Genomic DNA, 25,637 nt, shown 5'->3' with positions numbered 1-25,637 from the left:
GCCACCCACAGGCCTGCAGATGTCGTTCATGTTGTCGGTTAGTTAAAATTAGCTCACGTGTGTTTTTATAGGTTTAGGTTTTACACACACACACACATGCGCGCGCGCGCGTTTGCGTGGCTATCTTTGCGGGGACTTTCCATTGACTTCCATTCATTTCTGCAGCCTAAATCTTACCCTTACCCTAACCCTAACCAAAACTCAATTCACCTTGGTCCTAAATCTGACCCCTGACCCAGACACAGCAAGGCTTCAGTCCCCACAAGGAGCAGTGGATCCCCACAAACGTAGTATGTGTCAGGAAAATGGTCCCCACAAGGTATAAGGAACAAACGCACACACACCAAAAAAAACAATCTAGAGAAGTTGCAATTTATTGAGAAGTATGGAAAAATGAAAAGTGAGTTTGGAAAACGTTTTGGTTTCGTTCTCTTTTTCACTGATCTTCTAACATGCAAAAGTCTTCTTGTTGATTTGTTAGTGAACATTCTTTGTTATTGCTGTTTTAACATTTCACTCCTCCGCATTTTGTTTTTGATTCACCGACTGATTGCATGCTTTTGATATAAAAAAAATAAATAAATCTAATTTGGGGAGTTTCACAACCCGTTTTCTACAGACAGCCTTTGAATTCAGGTTTAACTAGCCCTAATAGCTCCACTAAAACTGCAAGTTGGAATTGTTTGCAAATTTAAAAAAAAGGTACAAATATGCAAAAAGTGCAGTTTAAAGAGTTAGTTGCTCTAAACGGCACAAAAGCAGTAAAACGGCCCCATTTGACACTGCTCTCTGAATCTCGGAAGCCATTTTTTTAGCAGTGTGTGTTTTTCTATAATTTGTGCAATCTACAGTTTAGGCCCAACTTCAATTGAAGCAGATTCACTACATTTTTGTACTCTAAAATCATAAAAGCAAACAAACAATTTTTTTAAATCTGGAAAAAGACAGGGTCTAATTTATCTGAATGGATGTTCTTCCTTTTTTCAGTGAGCTCCAACTTCAATGAATTTTAAAGACAAGGCTTTGAAGCGCCATTTTGAAAATCTTGTGCATTTTGTTTCTGCTCCATATTGTCTCAAATATATTCACCCCACCAAGGTTTGGTGAAAAGTCCCTTTTGCACACTGTGCTTTTATCTACCACAGACTTTTTGCAGCTTCCAACAAGCTTATGGCCTCAAAAATGTCTGCATTTATGACCGTTCTTTCAATCAGAAACACCAAAGCGCAATTAAATTGGCTCCCTGGAAAACATACTGCTAAGCACAAATTTTATGACAGGCTTGTGGTCTGGATCAGTCCTTCATGTTAGTCTGTTTTTTCCATCACAAGAAACAGTTTGAGATCATTTTCCTGTTGGAACATTCAACCGTGTCCAGGTTTCATCCATCTAATCCAGTCTGTTTACCGTCAGATGAATGAAAATTGGAACTGGAAGACACTGGGACTTGGCTTTTACTCAAGTCCAAGAAATTACTAAAGAGTAAATTAGTATTCTGTAGAAAGTAAGTGATCAAAACACCAATCATTCAATATTTAAAAATTACAGTCAGACAGATCAAAATACAAAGCAGAAATTTTGGTATGTTAAAGACCAAAATGACAATAATTTACATAAATATATAAATGACTCTATCTTTGCCAACAAATTGAATTCTACTTCATTTTTCTGACCACTAGATGTCCCCCTTGAACACTGTATTACTATATCACTTAAGCCCCACAAATAAGTCAGTCACCAAATACAGGTTTCCAACACGTAATGTGTATTTATAATTTTTCATTGGTGATATGAGAGGATGGAAGCTGGCTGATAGCAGGGCACCAATACCCGCGTAGACTGGAAAATCCCATTCTAATGTAAAATATGGATTACGGAAATTTCTACATGCTATCAGACGTATTTTTTGAGAATTTGGAAACAGCTGCTCTTTATTTCCCAAAGTTATGGGGGGAGGAGAGAATGGATATTCCAGCTGCCTGAAAAAACTGTTCCGCCTTCATAACATGGGAACAAATTCATTTACCAACAAGTCTTTAACTGTGCTTATTCCTCTAATCATCAACAACAAATCCTGTGGATTTGGTGACATTTGATCATTATTTGCCAAAGTTAAAAGAGGGGAACCAAATATTTCAGCCACCTGAAATGATCTGTTCCCCCTCCATAACATCCGTAACTCTTTAACTATGTTTGCTCCTCTCTTCATCAACAAAAGAATCTCGCAAATTTGTAAACATTTGCTCTTTATTTGCCAGAGCTACGAGGGGGGAACCATATAGTTTAGGTCAGATCCGCCTCTGGCTGCAATGTGCGCTCCTGACACAGGGGGAACAGATTTTCACAGGGAACAGAATTTCGCACAAGACCGTCGTGGCAGAGTCCACATAAATACTGTTGCTGTGTTCTTTGGAGTTGTTGGGTTTTGTCTTGTTGGAATGTAATAAACTGGTGAACGTTCAGTCCAAGAAGAGCCCCAGAAATGACGTTTAGACGCCACAAGAGATACGTCGTTAGCCGCCGAGCATTCCATAAAAAAAACACAGTTTCACTAATTCAAGCATTAGACTGGCTAGTACAAATACATTTAAGAATGTATTAAACCTAGAGAATCATTGACTGGAACATAATTTAGAGTATAAAACAGCAGTTTGCATATAAAAATGAACAGAGTGTGAGGTTTACTCGCTGCGGAATGTCAAATATGTCAAATCGTCCATCAGCTCCACAAAGATAAACAGCAGCAGGACAGCTTCAGCTTTTAGCAGTCTCTCCATTGCCTGTAGATACTTGAGACACACAAACAGATAAGCTTTCGTCAGTATACATCTTGTAATTTTGAGTTTTGTTCCATGTTGCCCAACATGGAAGGGTTGCAGCAAGTCCATCCACCTGTGGTTTGCAGCATTTTCCAGTCAGCCTGCAGCCTCTCTCTCATTCTCTCCAAAGCATCTCCATCGTCTGGGAGCGGAGTCAGAAGCTCCTGCAGAGGAGGCGCAGGGTGCCCAAGGAGGGCGGAGGCAGTAGGGCCCATGCATGCCCCATCATTCGTCTTAAAGGCAAAAAAATAAATAAAGTATATAAAGACTTAGACTTCAAACTTGCTGCAGTCGTCTCACCTGCATCAGAACCAGAGTGTGTCCCTTTGCAAAGACTTGCAGCAGGGCGATTAGTTGCTGCCACATACAGTCGCTCACTCCGCTTCCTGGCATGCGAATCAAAAGGACCAGATCCGGGTTGTACTCGTATCCCACAGGTAGGAGGAGGCCAAGGACCGCCTGGATGAATCCTACCGTGTCACCGCAACCCTGAGAGGACAAGAAAACTGCACTTCATGTTTGTGAGATGTTTTCAGTATTGTGTGTGTGTTTTAAAGTTATCTCACCTTCTTTAAACACATTGGAATATAATATTTTCCCTTCTGTTCCTCTCTGTCATCACCGCTGATTTGTACAACAAGCATTTTCCTTAAAACAGAGATTTTTTTCATAATAAAATTGCAATTCTTGCTGAACATCTTTTCTGTAACGCTTCTGTAAAAAGTGCAGTAGGGCTTAAATCACTGTTACCCATCTGTCGTGGCGTAATTCAGCTCCTCTTTGCCGATACAAACAACTAAAACCCTGTAGGAAGACGAGTAGAAACCATTCAGGCTCGTCTGAAAGCATTTATTACTCATTTAATTTGAGTTGTCAAAGTGTGTATTCCTCTAAAAGTTGATCGGTTACTTTAAAAGTGAAGCTCAACACTTCTATGTGTTTTTTGCCTAAACATGCAACACAGTCTGCATAAGATTTGACTTCTGTACCGTTTGGCGAGGTCAGAGCCGAGATCCTGGACAACACACTTCACGGCTGCGGCGACATCAGGGACCAGCGCCACGCTGTTGCCGATCTGAGAACCGTTCAAACAAAATCAACACACAACAAGCCTGCAGAGGGAGAAGGAACCCAAACGATGTCTTGATTTTACCTCGTTTGTTGTCATTTTCTCAATCAGGGTGTAAAGTCTCGAGAAGGTGGCGACACCGTCCGCATCACCCGCATCTTCTGTGGAACGGTTCCTACAAGGAAACGGTTCAGTTGGCGAGCAGGGCGAAAACGCTCGTAAAACAAGGCATGTGACTCTGAATGCTTCTCACTTTATTCTGCTGACTAAAAGTGGTCTGAGGTCTTTGGAGGAGGTGAGGCATTTCAATCCATCTGGACAATCTGTGTCGTCAGGAAGCGCCGACGCAGAACAAACGGGAGGACGCAAGCGCTCTGCGGGCTCAGGCCAAACTTTTTCCTCCTGACTTCTTTCATCCTCTGCCGTCTCTGCCTTTTCTTCCTCTGCTTTTGCCAGTTTGATGCGTTTGGTGCTCACGTCTGTCATCGGTGGATCGGCTGGAGAAGCGAGAAACCACACGAGACAAGAAGGACAGAAATAAGGAACTAAAGTGAACATTTCTACATCTTAAAAAAGATGAAAGTTTTCTCTATTTCCATGAATTCATGGCAGGAGTTGTTGTGGTCCAGTAAGAAAACGATTATAATAAACACAAAGAACACAGAACGGTAGTCTGCACTTATAACATGTACAAGATAACATTATCCCACTTTATCAGTGAACTACTGAATAACAAGGCATATTCTGTGCGGTGCTGGGATAACAAAGAAACTCTGAACAATTGCTGCGTGGCTGTTCTACCTGCATGCTTGAGGATGGGCCAGTACCGCCTCTGAACCGATCGGACACACTGAAGTGTCTCGAGCGCACTGAAGAAAAACAGCAATAAATCCACCGAGTTCAAGATTCACACAGCTTAAGTTTCTACTTCTCTGTCAAGTTGCAGCCACAAACTTGACGATTGTCTTCATTTGATGAGAAAGATCAGGACAAAGTAGAGCGTAATTGCCAGGTAGAAGAAAAACCATTTTCTGTAGCACTCAGGTTACGTTTGACCGACCTTTCGCAGGGACCACGGAGGTTTGCGAGCCGAGGCAGCGGATCGCCGAGCAAAGTCTGAACAGTCTGACACACGGATTGTGCGAGAGAAGTCAAGTTGTATCCTCCCTAAAAGACAATGTGGAAATGCATAAAATACTTGGAAAGACAGTCAAATAAAACTGCTAAGTCTTGTTAATCATACCTCCAGTACAGCACACAGTTTCCCTCCAGCTAAGTTCATTAGGAGGTGAGTTAAGTGGGCGAAGATGTCCGGAGTGGCACACATCTCTCCCTGGAAAAAAACCACAACCAAACAAGTAATTTGGATCTTCTTGATGCCAGTTCAAAGACTTTTTTTGTGGATTCATAAGATAGAAATGTAAGAGAGAACGCATGCATGCAATGTGTAAATAAGTTCACTTTACACAACAAGAATACGTTTTTTTGGTACCTCTGGGTCGCCGATAGCCGAGTCAAAGCCTGCGCACACCAAAACCAAGTCTGGGCAAAACTGTGAGGAAGAATCAAAAGTGCAACAAGTCATGGTGACACTTCAGTCTTAAATAAATGTGTCCTAAAAATGTCTCACCTCATAAGCTACTGGCAGGAGGACATGGCAGAAGACTGACAGATAGTCGCTGTTTTCCATTCCCACCTGAAATATCAGAATGATGACTCTGGTGAGCAAATATTTATCCCTTATTTCAAAATAACAAAATCCAAATTACAAATATCATAATAAATTTGTAATAGTAACAAAAACAGTACATATATTCTGATTGTACCACAATTCATCTTTCATCAGTGCAAATACAATAAACATTTCAGGGTTTATGAATGAGCAGACCTTTGGTGATGCATCATGGTCACATTTGTGACAGTAGATGAGTGAGTGTGGTCTCACGCCTTAACCAACCAATCAGTACTAATACTGGCAAAATCAATACACCAGTCAATGTTTCTACCTACTCACCTTATTCCAAGGCACGTTTATGTTGAAGCCAGCTCCGCTTTCTTTGCCGACGCTATCGTAGTCTGACTCTCTAAGATTGGGCCAGAATTCCTGATGCTCATAGCGGTGCCAAGAAAAGTACAGGACACTGCAGAGCACCATAAAACCCTCAATGAATAAAACACCAAAGTTACACTGAAAACCTGAGACTTTTACAGGTTGCTATTTGACAAAAGGGCCCACCTCGGATCGTCTTCAAAGCAATACTGCACCCCTTGACCGTGATGTATGTCCCAGTCTACTATTAGCACCCTGAAGAAGAAACATTTAAGCTGCTTTAAGTGAACCTGATTCCAGCAGACGTCAGCACAATAAACCAAACGGGGAGAAAGATTGTTTTTTTTTTTTAAAAAGGCTGAAATACCTTTTGGCTCCATGTTTTTGCTTAGCATATCGCGCTGCTATGGCCACGTTGTTGAACACACAGAAACCACTGGCAGCGCTGCGCATGCTGTGGTGTCCTGGCGGTCTAGAAACGACATCAGGAAACACATACATGTCTTCCAAGTCGTAGCACAAGCTAAAATGGGCTGTTTCCACTCTGATTTTTCCTCCTATATCATACAGTTCATGTTAAAAGCCTTGTTGCAACAAAGTAGGGACATAAAATAAACAATGCAAAACATGATTTACACATTTCGACCCTTACCTAACCAGAGCCATGCCATTCCTGACCTTCCCTGTCATGACACTGTCCACCAGTTGCAGAGCAGACCCTGCAGCCAGCTTGGCGCAGTGATAGATGTTCTACAGCAGTAAACAATTAAGAAAATAGGGATAAAAAGTCAGCAACACAACCAGAGAGTGACAGAGGGACAACTGTGATACACAGCTGATGAATAGGGGACTAACCGGGTGGAAGTAGACGTCCCCGTACTGCAGGGTGAACTCCTTCAAGTCCTCCAAGGTCATGTGCGGAGTCTTTTTCACACCCTCCAGATATTCCTCACTGTACACGGCAGCATGATGAGAATTTTGTAGAGACAAACTCATAAAAGAAAACAATCATAATAAAACCTAATTTTATTTGTTTAAAAGATTTTTAGACATTTAGTTTTTGCTTAAAAAGTGAAAAACACGGCTTTCACTCGTCGCAACAATTATTCCACACGTGAATGCCTGTAACTAGTGAACCTTGAAAATCAGAGGCTTTCAAGGTTCACTTTCAAGGTTAGATGGTCACAAAGTCAAACTGGGAACATTTAAAACAATGATTTGACTGGCTGTGCTAATAGGAGAAGGTGGGCCCTGAATCAAATATCTGCTAAAGGGCCCAGTGTTAAGGGGCCGGCGCTGCGCAGAGCAGCAGTCAGGACCGACCTGTGGACGAGCAGGATCTCTGCATCAGAGGCCTCGCGAGACGGCACAGACACACAGCGGTCAGACAGACCCGTCCTGACCAGGGCCTCATAACTGACCGACAGCCGCTCGGGAACCTCGATCTTACATGCTGGGCTGCAGAAACAAAGACACAGTCATATAGTCGTCAACATCATGTCACCAGTCACAGTTATCAATATAAAAAAGAGGAATGTTTTAAAGTGAGCAGGGTTTTTTTTTTGTTTGTTTGTTTGTAGTTAAATAAACAAACAAGTTGCTATTTGGAACAACTGGATGACTGGTTGAAAGAAAATTGCAATAGTTTTTTCACTTAGCAAAAGTCTAATTTCTCTATTTGGACGTTTTTTCAATCAAACAGCTAACATCAAATTATAAATCATAATTGTAATACGGAGTAATAAAAATTCAATGTGTGTTGCTCCGTAAAGACAAGTGACAAAATGGGATAGTTTGAAGAGTAAAAACACTTCAAAACAACTGAGTTTAACTGAGTGTTTGTTTTATATTCGCACTTAATTCACTAACACGATATTAAATCCAAAGTCTCGATAATATAAGCAACTAAAATAATGGATCACATTATTTCTGCAGCAGGATTGGAAATAATGCTGCTGTCTTGGTTTGAGTTAAATCATTTAAGTTTATGTTTTGACTAAAATTTATACTTTTAAACACCTAACACGTTCAATACATTTGTATTACCATTCTGTGAAATTCAACAAGCATTTCTTTTTTAAATTCTTAAAATACCTTTATTAACTGCAAAAGGCAGGAGTGGCTTTAAGCAAAATAAGAACATTAAAAGCACATTTTTCCAAAATGAGTTAAATTAACATTACTGGTTACATGTTTAACTTAGAAACAGCCTTGTGTGGCAACACTTGAACATATTCATAAATAATCAGTGAAGGTGACTGTAGGAATAACATGTAAACACAGCCGACATGGTGACCTCTGACATCATGTGTCAGAGGTCACATGGTGTTTGCGATACTCACTCCACCCAGAGCAGGCTGTATTTGGTCATCTCCTCGTCATAAATCAGAGCTGTCCCCATTGTCAACACTTCCGGACGCGTAGAGAGAAATACAGCAACAAAAGCTCCTCAGTGCTTCAGCTTTTATCCTGACTTTTCATCTTACGGCACGAATGAAGAACACCTTTCACGCAAAACGGGCTGAATTGCGTCCAGCGTGAGCGAATCTCTGAAGACACTGAGGAAGAAGCGCGTAAACAGAAAGTTCATCTGAGAAGCGCCAGCGTTCTACCGGGGAATGAGCGCCACCTGCTGGACGGAGTCCGGAATTTCTCCTGACTGACATGTCCTCACTGACATCACGGTGGCGTGTCTTCTATTTATGCTTCTGTATTACATTCAAATATACAAATTTAGTTTATCAATGCCAAAGGGAAGCAGAATGTAATGAGTCATTCCTCAGAGAGTTGTTGTAGATACTGATGGCTGGGCAGGAAGGCTCTCCTGTAGCAGTCATTATCACAGAGAACCTAGAAGACGCCTCTGACTGAAGACACTGCTGTTGTATGAGTTTCATGAAGAGACTACTACTAATTAGCAATGACTGTGACACAACAACTGAAATTTTTTTGCCCTCTTTTGGAAAAAAGATGTAAACAATTATTTTACGAGGCATTAGTATGTTTTTACAACTTTTTACTGGTATCTCTTTTTAAATGTTTCTTTCTTCTTAATTGTACCATTTTTTAAAAAATGTTTGTAATGATTTTGTATTCAAAAGGCTTTCAACAAAAAATGTTCCTTATTATTAATGTTGTTTGTGTCGCATGTAAAAAAAAAATAAGTCAACAGAGGAAATTTCAATTTGAAGTGACCTTTTATTATTTAGTGTTGTCATAAGGAAAATAAACAGTAAAAACAGCGCAACAAAAACCAACAAATACAAAGTACATTCTGAATGCATCGCATATCATATATCATGAGAAGCTTTTATCTGACCCCAGATTATTTCTGCATCAAATAATTTAGGAAGCATGAACATCTTCTTGTGGGAAACATCTACATTATACCCCGTGGGAAAATACTGTTTGAACATTTCCATTTCTGGATGTTAACTCTAAAAGTCTCACACTAGCTGGACAGAGCAAATGCTCAGCCAGCTGGGAATTTTAAACCTAACAATGTGCTACAAATATTCAGTTTCTCTTTTATTTTTTATATTCAATTTTATTCTGTTTTTGAATTGAACACAAAGAGTTTATTATTCCTTATCCTTCTCATAACCTGTCCTCTTCCTCTTCGTCTTCTGTCCTTCCCTCTACTTCCTCTTGTGTCCTTGAAGGAAAGGTTGAGCTCCTCTGCTGTTTCTCTTGTTCTTCTTTCTTCCCATCTCTCTCTGCTTCTCTTCTGCACATCCTGCACCACATGAGCAGAGCTGCTGTGCATCGTTCCCTAAATGAAGAGTCGCATGCGGCGTAGAGCAGGGGGTTCAGGCAGGAGTTGAGGTAGGCCAAACAGGTGACGTACGGATGAGCGGCCAGCAGAGCCTGGTCTAGAGAGCATGAATATGGGACGAAGCCCAACTCCAGCAGGATGGAGACAGTTTTGTTGACGTTGAGTGGCATCCAGCAGAGGAAGAAGGCCATCACTAAGGTGACAATGACCCTGAGGAGTCTGCGCTGGCGCCTGCGGTCGGGACGGGGCCCACGTCCAAAGTGCCTGCTGAGCAGCTGAGCCAGTGAGCAGTAGCAGACGAGCATGATGACAAGCGGCAGCAGGAAGCCAATTAGGGTTGACTTTAAGCTCAACACGGCAGCCCACCACACCTCTGCCCTGTCTTTTTCAGCCTCTTCGAGCTCTGCCCCAACCAGCATTGAGTAATCCATCTGACAGGAAAGGACTACAGACCCAGGATCATCCGCAGACTTGGGGTCAAGTTCCATTTCCCTGACAGAACGCAGCAGCAAACCAGGAAGAGCCAGGACCGCTGCTACCACCCACACCGCTACGAGTATCCACAGCGTCCTGCTGGGACACCTCGACGAGGGATGGTGGCCGGAGTGCCGCCGACCCGTCAGGACCCAGTACCGCTCCACACTGAGCACGCTCAGACTGAATATGCTGGCGTACATGTTGAGAGCGGTGAGGAAGCTGCTGATCTGGCAAAGGGGTTGCCCAAAAGGCCAGTGATACCCCATTGCTGTGTAGGTAGCCCAAAGAGGGAGAGTTACAAGGAAGCAAAGGTCAGCTAATGCCAAACTAGCTATCAGAGAATCTGTGAGGGAGTGAGAGGGCCGAGGGACGGAGGGAGGACACGAGGAAGAGGTGAAGGAATGAGAGGACGCTCTGTGGCTTCGTCCTGATGGTTCGTTTTTACAAGGCGAAGGCAGATGTTGGCGATTGGCTCTGAAAAAGCAGCAGCACTGCGGTTTGTCTCCTATCCTGATCCCGCTGGGTCGACCCAGGTACACCCAGAGCACCAAGCTGTTACCAACGCAACCCACCAAGAAGGCCAGAACATAGACAGACGGGATGATGGAGAAGGACGGATACCAGTCGCCATAGTCGCAGTGATCCAGAGTCTGGGTGGGAGTGGAGGAGGTGGGGAAGTCTGACATCCTTCTATAAAACAAATCCAGGCATCATAATTTAATTCAACTCTGTTGAATAAAGGCTGCTGAGATTTAGAGCCTGGATGCTTTTCCTGCTTCCTGTTCTGTCCTCTGGGTGTTGACTTGGATTGTCTGAAAATTCAGAGAAAACAGAGAAAATTACAATTGATCACCGAAAAAAATAAAAATAAAAAGATTTTTTATAAAAAAATTATTTTATTCCTTTTTTTATTCCTTAAGAAATTTTTTAAAAAGTTGAAAAAAATCCTGACACAAAGGATCATGATTCATGCATGCAAAGGGTTCATATTTAGTCAGTTACAATATAATAGCTTAGATCAAATATTAAATTTTTTTATTTCTCAAAAAATATTTGAAAAAACATCTTTCCTTTTCCTTCTATCATATCGAGAAAAACAGGAGTGAATATTTCAATATTTCAACTTGAGAAAAAAATCTTAAACTTGGGATGAATTCTAAAACTCTCTTACCTTAATTAGTTTGGGTAATGTCCTTGTGTTGATGCTAAAAATATGACTACCATTGTAGAGAGAAACAAAAACCTCGTAATTCAGTCGACTCTCTCTCTATCGGGCCATGAAACTGTGGATGTCTGCTGCTACAGAGTGCCAACTGGAGAGAGCAGGCTGGATATATATCACTGCATCCTCCATTGACAGAAATAGGAAAAAATACACAAAGCCCTCCTTTTTTCTTTTTTACATTCTCGAAGCGGACCACCCCAGGAGTGCTACAAGACCAGTAAACATCCATCCCCCAAAATAAACATGCACAGCTCCTGTAAGGCATGAAACAGCGCCCCGTTCCCTTATCAAACACGGCCCAGCCAAAACAGGCAAATAAACCGCGTCTCCTGTCTCTCAATACAGACACACATATGCATTGGAATGCATCCACAGTACAGAAATATCTGCAAACACCTGTTATCCTCAGTGTGACACTTGTTTAAACAGACGGAGGACACCATAACCAAATGCAACAACCAGCAACGAGAAAATGATTTCACAGACGTTCAGAGTCCCATCACAACTGATCAGCAGAAAAGCAGTGACCTGAAACTGGTCGATACACAGGAACGACCAGTCAACAATTGATTCCAACGTGACAAATGAAATGTTTTTTGGAAACGATTGAATCTACAATTTGAATTCATTGCCTAAATTGACTCGCCACAGTTTACCCACCATAAAAATGACAACAATTGCTTGTCTCAGAGCAGAGGTGGCAAAAAAGAAAAATGTGTGTGTGCTGCACAACTGCAGTTGAGAGGGCAAAATGTAATTCATCAACTAGAATATTTAATGTTGGAATGATAATGATTTCACTGAGGATATATTAGGAATGTTAGCCATGGGAAAACAATGTTTTCTTCATAAAGAAGGAAAATTGGAATCTTTCAATTTGAATTTTTTTTTTATTTGCACATGATCTGCTTTACTCTCCAAAAGTGTTTTTACTCATTTTCATATGGGGAGTGATATTACAATCTGAAAGTAGAGGCAAATATCCTAGTATGGCTGATATCAAGTCACCATTTAAGGAAAACTCAAATAAATATTGAAGTAAGACTATCAATAAATAGTTCACATTCAAATATGTATTTCAGCAGAATATTAAGCATTAAAGAAACAACATTAATTATTTTTTTTATTGTTGACACAAGACAGAAAATGCAACAATTAAATTGTTAATCATCTATTGTATAGTTGGAGGTAGGCATACCAATTGGCCTGACCCTTAGAGATGACTCTGAACAAAATCTAAAAATATGCTATAGTTGTTGTAACTTCTGTTTTCACTAGAGGTTTAGTCTCAAACTAGAAATCTGCAGCTGGAGTTTTTAATAGGTAAGAGGGCACGGTTAGGTCAATATGGAGTTACATCGTAAAAGGTGAAGAACTTTGGGTGGTAAACAGGAAGCGTTTGTTTCCACAGAGGTCGTGCTGCCATCGGCCTTTTGTTATGGGAACAGATGTTTCTGAGAAACATTCCCCAGTCTTTTCTCCGGCATAAAAAACACACAGATTTTAGTTACAAAGGAGGAGGTGGAGGGAGAGTCAACACAAACATTTGCTAGGGAAGAAAGCTGTGCAGGATGTTAGAGGATGTGAAACAAGAGTCCTGCAGGAGTCATAAGAGCACTGCGTTTTACAAGAGCAGCAGCCATATTGGATTCAGATTTATTGCCACTAGTAAAATGCAACTTACTAGAGCACATCATAGTGTCAAGCTGAAAACCCAGCAAGTTTCGCTAATTGTAGTTATGCTATCTGTTCAAACACAAGATTATGTTGATGTTTACATTTTATCCATGCAAACACTAAGAAACATGTGGAGGAATATATATGGTTTAGCTGTATGTTCTCGATTGGTTCAGTGAGAAGCAAACTGATGTGAAAATAAAAAGTTTATGCTTGTATTCATTACATTCTATCAGCTCAGGTTTCCCCTGTTACAGCAGCAACTTTAAGGGCATTGTTCTTTCATTTCTAACTGGGAGCTAACTGAAGATCCAGCAACTAAAAACAAAGAGAAGCACACCATAGACACGTTTTAATAACCAGTGGCATTTGGTAATTGCTATGATGTTATCTTTTAGGAATACAAAGGGACACAGATTTAGTCTCCGTTTTATACTTTCAAATACTGACGGAAGATATTCACTAATAGATATTGCGAAACACTGTGTTTTTCACTAATTCAATAACAAACAATTGTGCTAATAAATAGTATACATCATCATACATATATATGTGCAGCAGCCCTACCTATGTGATACTGAACATGAGCATGGGTTCCCTCCGGGTACTCCAGATTCAAAAACATGATTGCTAGGCTAACTGGTCTCTCTAAATTGCCCAGATGTGAGTGTGTGCATGGTTTGTTTGTCCTGTGTGTGTCTCTGTGATGGACTGACGACCTGTCCAGGTTTTACCCAATGACCATAGGCACCAGCTCCTGGCCAACCTGCAAGGAGAAGTACATATGAGAGGATAGATATGTAGCGTAATTATATGACATATATGTGTAATTATCGCCTGACATATTAAGATAAGCATATAGGAAGAGTTTTAAACGAGTTTCATCCGGATTGACTATTTACCTCTATTCTTTTAGTTGCTTTAATGAATATAAAAAAGAGATGCTTTTTTAGGCCTACCTGTGCTGCAGACGTGGCTGTTAAAACAGTGAGAGGGTTTTTGGGTGTGTGCAAGGGGAATGAGATAAGGATTTGCATACCTGAAATGGTATGAGGTATGGAGTAAGCTGAGGAGTGAGAGAGCAACTAAAAGAGATTAAATGCACTCCAGAGACTATATTCTGTAGGTGTCATCATGTCCGTCTTCAGAACTGAAGGGAAACTCTTGTATTTTCTAATTGTTGTAATGGCAGGAGCAGAAGTCCAGGACAACATCTCACCGGAGTGTAAGCAGTTCTTGTACATGGGGACTATACCCCGAGGGCTTGAGGAGCAACCTTTGAAAAAGATTTGCCAGTACTATGCAGGCAAGCCGCGGTTCTTCACCCTCTATGACTCCTTCAGCCACATCCCCGTTTACTCTGCGTACACGTTCAAGCGCTCGGATGGTTACAAAAAGGTCGATATACCCTGGATGTATGAGCCACAGGTAAGAATGGTTGTTGACTAAAGATGAATTTGAGTTAAATAGTTTTGTTTTGTTACTCTGACACTGTTTATCCACACAGCTTTCTTTGGTCTCTGGATCCAGAGAGATGGAGCCGTTCCCCTCTGCAAATATTCACAAGAGTTTTGAGGATTCCCAGGCTGTGCTCGACGACTACTCCGACACCGTGATCTTTGAACGAGGCCAGCTGAATCCAGACGAGCATCAGGCCGACCCAGAAGATAAAGCAGCCACCTACACTCTGACCAACGTGGTTCCCAGGGTCAGAGAGTTCAACATCGGTCCTTGGAAAATGCATGAACACACCATGCGCAAGAGGCTGAACAACTACTGCCGTGGAACTGCCTATGTGGTCACAGGGATCACCACCTCAGGCCACACCATTCGCCGCCATAACATCAACCGCGTGGGCATCCCTACCTACCTCTGGTCGGCCTACTGCTGCGTTGAGTTTGATCACAATGCTCCCTACTCGGAGCGCTCAAAGTTCCCTGCGTTTGCTGCTTATGGGCTCAACGACAAGGAGAACAACAAGGTGCAAGAGATGACGGTACAACAGCTGGAGGACTTTCTGAAGAGGGTGACATATGTCAGCAGCTCCTTCCAGATCTTCTACGACAACTGTGTGCCTCCCAGTACTGCTAATAGCCCACTGGCCTGAGAAAGGGAAAGTAGAGGAATTCTTAGTTTTACTATGGCTACACAATGTAGTTTTAATTCCTGTTAGCACCTTGACTATAATTGTTTTCTGTAGCAGCTTCTTATTTCACTGAATACTCAGCAATCTCAGCCACAAGTGTCACTCAGCTCTGTACATTTTAGCTGTTTCTTTTGTGAAGCATTACCAGGCTTTGGTTATACACAAATTCACAACTTACTTGGTTGTACTCGCATTATCCGTTTTATGGCCGTAACTGGAGTGATACCAGCCTGTGAAGTCCTTTTGTCCAGTCAGAACAGATTAGACCAATGTTTTACATTTTCTATACATGTGCACAGAAGCTAAGTCACATAAAGTTGTTTCACTTGGCCAGGTCAAGAATTTTGCTTGGGTTATAAAAGGGATTGTTCAGAGTTTGAGGGAGTCGGCAAGATTTGATTACATTCAGATTCTGACTCCTGATGTCACACGGTGATTTAAATAAACGCTAATCTGAAATTAAATGTCCATATTTTGTCTTAATTTTTACCTTTATCTCATTATTCTGTTTTTTTAATCTAATTATTAGTGTATAAAACATTAAATAAGAACAACCCAAATTCAGAAAAACAATTATTCGATGTTATTAGTGGCCATATCTAGAATACAAGAATAGTTTTCTCTCTGTTTGTATGTACAATGTAGATTTCATTTTGAAAAGCGGCTTGTGGTGCAGAATACCATATGGTCTTGCAGGAAATGGCTAAAGGGCGTTTCCACCTAATTTTTCACTACCTACTAAACCATAGCTTTAAATGCTTTTAATAAATGAAATCAGACTCAGATGTTAGTCACTTTAAGTTTACTCCTATTTACAGCCAGAAGTAAAAAAAAAATAATAATCTGTACAAACTAGCATCAGAGTGATAAGTACCCAGAATGCGAAGCTCTTTACTTACATTATCACTGACAATATACAATAAAATCATAAAATTGAATATTGTTGTTTTGCTCTCCATCCTTTTACACACCATAGGCAACAAACATGTTCACAGAGAACAGAGATGTTGCTCTTTCGGATTCTCTCCACACATCGAACTCTAAAATAACTCATTACGTAGATCTGTGCTTGCAGCAGCCCAGTTCGAGGACAAGCCATCTGATCTCAGTTGAACCAAACGGTGTTGAGCTGCGTCTGTTTCTTGATGCTGGTGTCCAACTTGAGGACCTCCCTGATCGCCATGGTAGCATAAGTTGAGGGAGGCAGGGAGAACTCCATCCGCAGAGCCCGGTACTTCCCGTCTGTGAGGAGAAATAAGTTAGACAGCACAGGTCATCTCTCGTATCGGATGGTTTTAGTGACAGCTAACGACGTTCAGGATGCTGCAGTCCATCACTTTTTCACAACATATTTAGACCCAACTGGAGTTTCTTCACATCAACCTTAATATTCTGCTTAAACATGGTTCTGCTAGCTCAAGAAAGCTACTATACAATGTTCCAATATGGTCCTGAGACATGCAGCTATGTTAATGCTAGCATGTCTATTCAGTTTTAATACATTATCTATGGTAGCTAAATGCTTCAACGCAGTACCAGGTAATCGTGAGTGGAGGTGATGGTTGCTTCTGCTGAATAGATGTAGTGCTTTGCTTTGTTCGGCTTAAAACATTCTGCGATTTTAAAAAAGCAGATTGAGGATGCGTGTGACAGACAAGCAACATCAGGAACTTCAGAGTTCAGCTTTATCAGAGACTTCACTCCGGATAATTTAGTAACGTTTGATTGGGAGATCATATGTCTTTGGTTTAAGCCGTCTTGTTTTTTACACTTTAATCACTTTGGTTACTTTTGACAAACAAAAAACAGGTTGCATCTTTAAAAATACGTAGACTGTCGAAGTAAAAAAGTTTTCCTGTGGCTTCTGTTCAAAGAAAATTTTAAATGAGCAGACCTTTGTTGAACACAGGAGCAGGTTTATTCTCCAGTTTCTCAAAATCGCTGTGCACCAGAGAGATCCGGGGGTCGTCATAGTGAATCACCTCCCTGCAACAAGAGGAGGAAGCATCAGTGTCTCTTATTAAAGAAGATGAAATCACTACAGCATCCAAACAAAAGTCTAGTTATTTAACCACCAAGAGGGTTAGAGTAGGAAAAGAAACAAAACATAAAATCCTACTAACCAGCTGACATCAGTGGGTCTGATGATGATGCGCCTGTAGGCTCCTGCCAGGGAGTAGTCCTTCACTTTGTGCCTCATGTTGTCCAGGTCCAGGCCGTCAGCAGAGAGCAGCTCCCTGTATCCCTCACCGACTGACAGAAACAAGACGGATGAAGTCTTAATGTAGGAACCATGACAGGTACAGATGTAATAATTTTAATTTACATCTTCCAATAAAAAAAGAGATTTTTTTCATTTTTAAATTTACTCTCTCTCTCTCTCTCTCTCTCTCTATCTATATATATATATACATATATATATATATAAAATTTGATGTCCTAATTTTTCCTAATAAATTTATGTTTATCATAAGAAGAAAGGAAATCACAAAGACATGTCTTACTGTGGTGGGAGGGGTAAATGACATCATACCCAGGAAGTGGCATCACAATGTCATGGATGGAGTGGCTTTCGGCCTCTTCTGCATTCAGGACATGTGCTGTGGCTGTGGGAGCAGACGAGAAGCAAAAAGGCTGAAAATTCAGCTTCTAATAGCATTTTCCTATATGGTAAGTTATTTTAAAACAGAACTCTGTCCATTTCAGTTTAGAAATACTTTCAGAATAAGAGGTGGATGTTTTTTTAAGTCATCCTCCCCCTGTGTGTGTGTACTCTGTTAAAGTACACAAGCCAAGCATGGATGAAACACTGAATAATAACATTAGATTCTCTCTGTATGACTACAGTCTGGCTAACATCTGTCCTAGCTATTCACTTGGTGTTGACAAACAAAATTGGCATCTGGAAATGAGAGAAGGATCCGAATTTGCAGGTAAGAACAAATACAGAAAGTGTGAGAGATAAACTATCCAGAACGGTATGTGACAATCTTCACTGATAATATGTAGGGATGCATGATATGTCTGCATTAAAGTCGCCATCAGCTCATCTTGGTCGTTCTTTTAGCGTAACGGCCCCTGCTCATTGGACTGATATCAATATTCATCCCCATAATGTTGCCATTTGTGTTTGTTTGGTCATGTGATAATGACGATGTTAATGCCGATGTATTATGCATTACTAGTTGTATTTTTTATTCCAGCAGTGTGTGCAGTTTTTCACTGTGTTCAAATGATATGGAAATGTATATGATAAGTATAATATTGCTGAATTTCGGTGTTAGCCACAACCAGAGGCGTATTTAGAAGAATCAGGACCTTTTCTCTTCTGATCTGTGTCCTTGTTTGTCCATGTTCCCATATCGTGTGGTTTGACTGACAATAAGCAGCTGGCTCATAGCTCCCTCACACGTATGAAAGCATGAAAAGGGATCGTCAGTGAACATTTGCCAGTCGAAGAAAGATTTAACTCACTTCCTTTGAGAACCAGATCGCCCTCCACCGCCTTCAGACCGAAGGCTTCGATCCTGCGACTCACCATGGTGTTCCACACCACGCTCTGGTAGCTGTGAACGTACATCAGCCGGTTGTTCCGGGGGATCTAGGAAAAAATAAAAAATAAAAAAATCAATGTGTTTATTATCTTTGCTGAATTCATATTTACACAAGCTTTGACAGGGAAGAAGCATAAAAGAACATTCATTGCAAAGAGTTTTTCTTTCCCTTAATTTTAACACGGCCGATATTGAAGATGTGAAACGAACCAATCCGAAGGCGGTGACGATGTTTTTCTTGCCGTACATGGACAGGCCTCGGAGCAGCTGTCCCTCCACGCAGCGCTTGTTTGGCAGCTTTTTCAGTGCCGCCTCTGGGTCCTGAGTCTTTGCCCACTCTTCCCTGCAGCGAACCAGATATTCTTTCTCTGCTGTAGAAAGTGATCCAGACAAAGAATGTGTAAGATACTTTCTACGACTGTATTTCAGGCTGTGCAGATACAAGAATTTGAGTCATCATTGTGGTTTTAGTAAACTATAAGTATTTCAGCTGCAAGAGCAAATATATTTGAAGGAAGACTGATTAAAAACACAAAAAACAAATACAGTCAATGTACTCAAACAAAAACTCCATCAGTTGCTTTATGCTTTATGATGTCATCAGAGTTTGTTTCAGGAAGGGAACATTTCATCTTGCATAATTATTTACAACAAAAAAAGTAAATTAAATACAAACAGTGGCATGCTTTCATTTCTATCTAAATAAGTAGGATGCACTTTGAAAAGAAAAAAGTCTGGAAAGCAGCTTTAAAAGCAAAGAGAAAAAAACAAACAATTCAACCTCCAGGTCGAGGTTTGAGAATCAAATCCACCACTTGGTTCCAGTCGTTTCTCAGGATGGCCCTGAAACAAAGCAAAACCAGATAATCTGAGTTCTCCCTCCAGCGCGTCATAATTCGCCACATCCTGTTAGGATTTTCAGCAGGCAAATCACCTGCCTACTTGCTGCGTGGGCACGGCGGTGGTGCCAAAGCGCTGCATCCCGTAGTAGTTGATGAAGCCGGTCTGCTTGAGGGACCCCATGGCCTGATGGACCTGCTCGTCTGTTCCTGAGATGTTCCTTTTGAGAAACAACAATGAGAATTGAAATCAAAAAGTAGCTTTAATATAAACTAGGGGAAAAAATGAATAAAACAATTTCAGACAAATGCTTTGTGCCATCGCAAAACTAAAAATGTATTAAGCTCTAGAGGCAAAATTAACTTCTTTGCAACATCAGCTGCTCTTCCCCTCACAAGTCCAGTTTTTGCAATATTTACAGGATAAAGACCTGGTTCAATTTTAATCTAATTTTTTACCCTAAGAAAATTTCTATTCATTTTAATAGCCTTTATTTCAACAATTCCTTGTGTGACTTGACCCGAATTCAGGCACACTTGTCAAACAAGATGGTAGTTCTTGACTGGGGACCCTCAGGGAATGCAAAGGTGAAATTTTTTTAATTTTTCCCAAATTAATCTTCTAAAACTGTAAAATTTGATTTAAAAAATTTAAGTTTTACAAAAGGCATCACCTCAATAATGCCTTTTTTTTTGGATACAAACAACAAAGAAAAAACACATTTTTTTTAGAGCAGTGCTGGCTACAAAAAAAATTTATAAGATCCTGTTAAAAAGTTGTTGAAATCTAAATTTTGAGTTTCATTCAATATTTTGTTGGTGGATTAAATCCAATGTAATTGGATGCCAGGGATACACAATATTATTGGCAATAAAATTAGAATTGGCTGATGGTTTTTAACATATGGGTGTTAGTCATGATGCTGTTTTAGCTTGAAAACAAAAGGTGAGGTTGCAAACAGCAAAAAGTACAAAACCCCTAAACATCGGATCTAAAAACAGGTTTGTTGTTGTACGTTGCTGATTTGTGGCAACGTACAACAACATACTGGTGCAACATGCTTGTGCCGTTCCTGTGTCTGCTGACCTGATGACCACAGTGAAGTGGTTTCCCTGCAGCTCCCCGAGCTTCAGAGGGTGGTTTTTGTAGCAGAAGTTGCCGAGCTTCAGGTTCATGAGGCACTTGTTGAGGTGAGCCAACCTCTCTGCGGTGATCCTACGTAAGCAGCAGGAAAACGACAAATCGGACCCACAAATCGGAAAATCTGTGGTTGATTTTTCAGCGACCACAGACAAATTTAACAAATCCCACACTAAATAGTTCATGTATATCAGAATGGCAACTGTTGTAGCAGCAAATTAGCCAAAAACAAACAAAAGAACTTCTCTACCACTCACTTGAGAACTGCAATTTCCTGAACTGTGATGGCCCTCTTGTCCTTGGTGCCCATGTAGGAGAACATGTTGGGTCTAAGCCTGGAAAAACCGTGGACCGATACATACACCTTTACATCGTCTTGTTACTTATAAATAAAAGAAAAATAATTAGCATCAAAATCAGACCTGAGGAACTTTGAGAGCACATTGATTGCATCCATGGTGTCTTTGTTCTCCTTGTAAAGAGCAAAGTGGCAATAACTGCCACGGTTTTTGGGCCAAAAGTGCTTCCTTGGAGCTTTTGAGGAGACAGAAAAAAAAACACAATGAGAAATATTTCAAATAAACTATTTAGAATACAAAAACTAATTAAAATGCCACCATCCTACCAACAAAGTTGGAGATACAAATGTGTTTAGCAGCGTGATATAGACGACCCCTTTCAGTGCTTTACACGAGATACAATCATAAACTAATTCAGGCTCAATCTTTAAGTAAGTGATCTGGTTATGTAACATTTCTGATTTTAGTCCTTTACACCTAGTAATTCAGTGTGAATCTCAACCAGAGCCACTGTCTTGCGTGGAGAATCAGTTCTTACCTGCAGCTGTTTTGACTTCTATCCACAAGAGAAGAGCAAAAGGAGGATAGAATAATGTTACTAAGAAAAGAGGCTCTAACAAACCAAAGGACAGGTTGCCATGTCAGGATGTGGGTCAGGGGTGTCCAAACTTTTTGTCACGTCGGCCAAAATTGTCAAGTCAAAAGTACTTCGGACATAAACGATAATAATAATAAGAAGAATCTAAAATCAAGCAAATATTTGTTTTTTCGTAGGAAAGTGTTGTTAGTTGTCAGGATTTTTGCTGCATTGAAGGAAAATAATTATTTTTCAAATGTTTTTGGGCTCGATTGAACAGATTTACTCTCAATTATAAGAACAAGATTTGGGTCACTTTGTTCCAAAATGTTTGCTACATTTAGCCAAATCTTATAAATGCAAAATAAAATCTGATGTTAGTGCAGCAAACTAGAAGTATTGATTATAAAAGCTTGGTCATAAAAACATGGATACCTTGTCTTGTATTTAGCATTTTACATTGCAATAAAATTAGGTCAGTAGTAGTTTTACCCTGATTAAAATAAAGTTGTTTACATCAAACACCTGTGCCTGATGAGCCAAAGCTGCATCTTTTTTGGAACTGGAGCTGAGGACCACAAAAAAAAGTAAGTCCAGGGGCCACAAATGGCCCCTTGGCTGCACTTTGGACACCCCTGATTTAGGTCATGCAGAAGCCTGGGAGAACTACTCTCTGTTGAAATGTTTTTACGCATACGTTTTGTTTTGTTTTTTTCCAGAACTGATCCCAAATATTAAAAATAATAGAATTAATAAAGCATTACAATAAATAGGTTGTGTGTGTGACCTCTGAGCAGAATCATGCGGATGTGTTAATCATGCACATGTGCATGCAACATACAGTGGCTTGCAGATGAACCCATACCCATTTTGTCATGTTACAACCACAAACCTAGCGCCCTGCACCTGCCACATTTTTCAGATTTTCACGGACAAAATAAACCTTTGCATCGTTTTCCTTGCCCTTCACAACTATGCACTGTTTTGTAATTTCGCATTAAAGTTTTGGTTGTAATGTGAGAAAATGTGGAGGGAAGAAAATAAAGGTGAGTACACTATTGGAAGGCTCTGGAATCTGGGTACAGGTAAAGAGAACATGCAATAAACCTCAATAATATACAAGTCGAGAGTTATTTTTACCTGCTAAAGCCTTCTTCCCTGCAGCATGGTAGGCCACTATAAACTTGAGACCTTCTTTCTCTTCGGTCTTTGTTTCCAGACCAGGAAACTGAGTCTTGATGGCTTTGTGGACGAGCGTTCTTTTCTCCTTCGTATCGTCTTTTACCTACGAAAGTGGGAAAAACATGGTAGAAATATCTCATTGGACTGTGGTGCTCCTTTGGGAGTTCCACACTGAAAGAGGAAGCAGGTCTTCTTTGGGCTCACCTCGATGGAGACGTTTCTTTCTTTATTCTTGAAGAGCTGCAGCTCACTGAGCTGCTTTTTCTGCTCCTCCGTCAGTACGTCGCAATCATTCGATTGCTCAGGTTCTGCTCCTTCCTGAAAAAACAAACGCACAACAGAAGAACACTTTGGATAAATCATGATCATGCATAGATTTAAACATAAATACTTTTTTCTCAATATTGTCAGTTTGGCTTGTGGCATTAATATCATATTTCTGATTGTTTGCAATCCCATGTTTACAAGAGATATCTTCTTAATTGAAAAAACATTTGGAAAGGAGGATTAGAAACCCTAAACTTTGACAGCATTTCTTCACAGATAACCCCATCTTTGAGTTGTTTACAAATCACTTCTTAGCTGCCAATGTCCCTTTGCTGACATTTTTAGCTTTTATCTAGCTCCCTCCCAAAACAATTTGGTTGTTTTCCCCCCTTTGCAAAGATGTTGATGCTGAAAAAAAGGCTGTATCAGTTTCTGCAGCTTCCCATTTCTCTTGGTCTTGTGCCTCGCACTGAATGCTGCGCACATACAGTTATCAAGGCAAAGAAAGCTGCTTAAACACTAGTGTTTAAAATCTAAGACATTGGAAGCAAAAACAGCAAATAAAGTTTCTTAAATGACCCCTGTGTTTTCTGGCGGGACATCCCTATTTAATGCAGGAATGAAAGACAACTGGTATCTTACCTCACCGTCTGCTGGGATGGAGAGATCATCTAAATGCACCATCTTTCCTTGTTTGTTGATTTCATGCACGACAAAATCAGAATACCTGAACACAAGCCATAAGACAAGATCCATTTATTGAACCAATGTGAAGATGTATTCAAAAACATATTATTGAGAAAAACCAGAGGAGACCCAAACCTTTCCTTCAGGATTCCAGAGAACCCTTCGTGGTCACTGACATACTTCAGGATGCCGACATCCGTCTCAGTCAGGCCGTGCTTCATCATGTCAGCAAAGCTCTCGCCGTCCTCTTCTCCATCACTCGCCTGTTCTTCCGGCTCCTCCTCTTCCTCCTCCTCACCACCGCCGCCATCTGGGTTGGGAGCCTTCCCATTTTCACCGTCAACTTTTGGCTTTTTCGCTGGTGTCTCTTCATCCCTGTGCTGCAGACAGGTTCTCTTCTCTCCGACCGGGGTGGTGTTAGACACAGGCTCTGACTCAGCCATCAAAGTCGAGCTAAAGCAAAATAAAACATTTCTTGTTGATCTAAATGTAATATACATGTTCTGTCACGGCAATGTGTGGCAGAAAATGACTGCAGCCAAAAGTAGTTGGTTGCTTAATTATTATATTTAAAGTGCAATGCATGTCAGCTGAAACGATTAATTGTAATGAATCGATTATTGAACTAATCATCAACTACTTTGGTTATCAATTCATAATTAACTGGACTCAAAAAAGAGTAGCATACTCAGAGAGATAATTAATCCAAAACGATACAAAAATTATATACATTTTCTATTGAAAACACATAAATATGTTTTTTATGTGCCACCCATGCAGACGCTTTCAAATATTAAATGTTTATGTTCTTATTTAACAGGGGACTCGAATTATACTTTTTTGCATTTTTAAAGTATTTCTAATATTGTTTTTAAAATGTTTAAATTAAAAATCTACGGAAAGTGATTTTTTTACAGGATTAATCGTCAAAATAGAAGATAACTAAAATAACTATTACAGAGGGCGACAGGGTAAACAGAAAGAGGTTAATCTTAACACATACTGTTTACAAAGCTGGAGCAGGGAATGTTCGTGAATCTGGAAAACTCTTCGTATCTTCCACCGAACAGGCAGTCGCAGAAACGTCCAAGAACCCAAAGCTTGAGGCTGACAACGAAAAGAAACCCCACCATCACAATAATTTTACAACTAAGCAGCGATAGCCAGATGGTGCTAACGCTGAGGAAGCTAGTTCAACATTCGGTAAAATGGAACAACGAGGGAATAAAAGCAACCGACGCTGGGATTACTGACATGCACCTGTTTACCTGTTTGTGTTGATGTTCAACAGAGCACGGATCGTGGTAAAGGAAATCAGCGTCTCCCACACGTGTATGCGTGAAAGACCCCGGAAACACATCTAAGCCCAAAGCCCGCCCACGCCGGGGATTGGCTGGAGGAGCTGACAATGAGGAAGTGACGCGTTCAACACCTTCAAAATGTAGCTTTATTAACTTTTAACAAAAATGACAACACAATAGAGAAAAAAACTCATTAGAAAATGATTGAAAATTTATTTATTTTACCAAATTGATAAAGAAAAACAAACCTCGCATAATAAATACATTAATCACACAAAAAGTGATATATTTCAGGCTTTTGTTGTTGCTAGTGACAGTGAAATCAAAGTTTTTATTTAATGTTTCACAAATGTGTTGTGGCCGAGACAGTTAGGGGCAAGAGTGCTGTGTGAAAATTCTTCAGCATACTGCCATTTACACCCGGAATCACGAGATATTACTACTCAATGAAGTTTTCCATGTTTCCTCACTTTGGCCTCTAGAGGGAGCCATACCAAAGCAGCTGCACAGAAGTCCCCGCTCCTTTGGTTTCATGCAGATTGGTGGGAAATC

General features: G+C 40.5%; 4 protein-coding genes across 5 annotated transcripts; 1 reads left to right on the top strand and 3 right to left on the bottom strand.

Moving 5' to 3' along the window:
* Positions 1-358: 358 nt before the first annotated feature.
* hdac10 (histone deacetylase 10) lies at positions 359-8,961 on the bottom strand. Of its 2 annotated transcripts, XM_055028236.1 has the most exons (20): positions 8,281-8,958; positions 7,262-7,396; positions 6,794-6,890; positions 6,591-6,688; positions 6,306-6,410; positions 6,125-6,193; positions 5,903-6,029; positions 5,519-5,584; positions 5,381-5,440; positions 5,132-5,221; positions 4,949-5,055; positions 4,690-4,757; positions 4,142-4,385; positions 3,973-4,063; positions 3,809-3,894; positions 3,570-3,623; positions 3,386-3,467; positions 3,120-3,308; positions 2,893-3,052; positions 359-2,789 (listed from the first exon to the last, which is right to left on the bottom strand). In XM_055028236.1, the coding sequence occupies exons 1-20, from the start codon at positions 8,337-8,339 to the stop codon at positions 2,755-2,757; spliced, it is 2,022 nt and encodes a 673-aa protein (XP_054884211.1). In that variant the 5' UTR covers positions 8,340-8,958; the 3' UTR covers positions 359-2,754. The 2 variants fall into 2 exon arrangements, with proteins under 2 accessions (XP_054884211.1, XP_054884219.1); XM_055028244.1 differs by lacking the exons at positions 359-2,789; positions 2,893-3,052 and having other exon boundaries at positions 3,172-3,325; positions 8,281-8,961.
* A 225-nt stretch (positions 8,962-9,186) lies between these two features.
* Positions 9,187-11,517, bottom strand: aplnr2 (apelin receptor 2). Its single transcript, XM_055040539.1, has 2 exons — positions 11,362-11,517; positions 9,187-11,002 (listed from the first exon to the last, which is right to left on the bottom strand). The coding sequence occupies exon 2, from the start codon at positions 10,874-10,876 to the stop codon at positions 9,536-9,538; it is 1,341 nt and encodes a 446-aa protein (XP_054896514.1). The 5' UTR covers positions 10,877-11,002; positions 11,362-11,517; the 3' UTR covers positions 9,187-9,535.
* Positions 11,518-14,185: 2,668 nt separating this feature from the next.
* On the top strand, positions 14,186-15,702 carry LOC129366595 (endonuclease domain-containing 1 protein-like). Its single transcript, XM_055040551.1, has 2 exons — positions 14,186-14,520; positions 14,600-15,702. The coding sequence occupies exons 1-2, from the start codon at positions 14,227-14,229 to the stop codon at positions 15,197-15,199; spliced, it is 894 nt and encodes a 297-aa protein (XP_054896526.1). The 5' UTR covers positions 14,186-14,226; the 3' UTR covers positions 15,200-15,702.
* Positions 15,703-15,827: 125 nt separating this feature from the next.
* On the bottom strand, positions 15,828-25,130 carry pus7 (pseudouridine synthase 7). Its single transcript, XM_055040527.1, has 18 exons — positions 25,053-25,130; positions 24,788-24,891; positions 23,920-24,237; positions 23,740-23,824; positions 23,035-23,148; positions 22,789-22,933; positions 21,610-21,627; positions 21,195-21,306; positions 21,030-21,107; positions 20,719-20,847; positions 19,727-19,852; positions 19,574-19,635; positions 19,003-19,163; positions 18,713-18,839; positions 17,743-17,844; positions 17,362-17,491; positions 17,133-17,224; positions 15,828-16,480 (listed from the first exon to the last, which is right to left on the bottom strand). Exons 3-18 carry the CDS (start codon positions 24,225-24,227, stop codon positions 16,344-16,346), a joined length of 1,926 nt encoding a protein of 641 aa, XP_054896502.1. The 5' UTR covers positions 24,228-24,237; positions 24,788-24,891; positions 25,053-25,130; the 3' UTR covers positions 15,828-16,343.
* Between the last annotated feature and the right edge of the window lie 507 nt (positions 25,131-25,637).

The sequence above is a fragment of the Poeciliopsis prolifica genome, unplaced genomic scaffold (assembly GCF_027474105.1).
Source record: "Poeciliopsis prolifica strain line A6 unplaced genomic scaffold, Auburn_PproV2 SCAFFOLD001, whole genome shotgun sequence".
Lineage (NCBI taxonomy): Eukaryota > Metazoa > Chordata > Actinopteri > Cyprinodontiformes > Poeciliidae > Poeciliopsis > Poeciliopsis prolifica.
The sequence above is the reverse complement of the archived record's forward strand: the minus strand, read 5'-3'. Positions and strand labels throughout refer to the sequence as shown.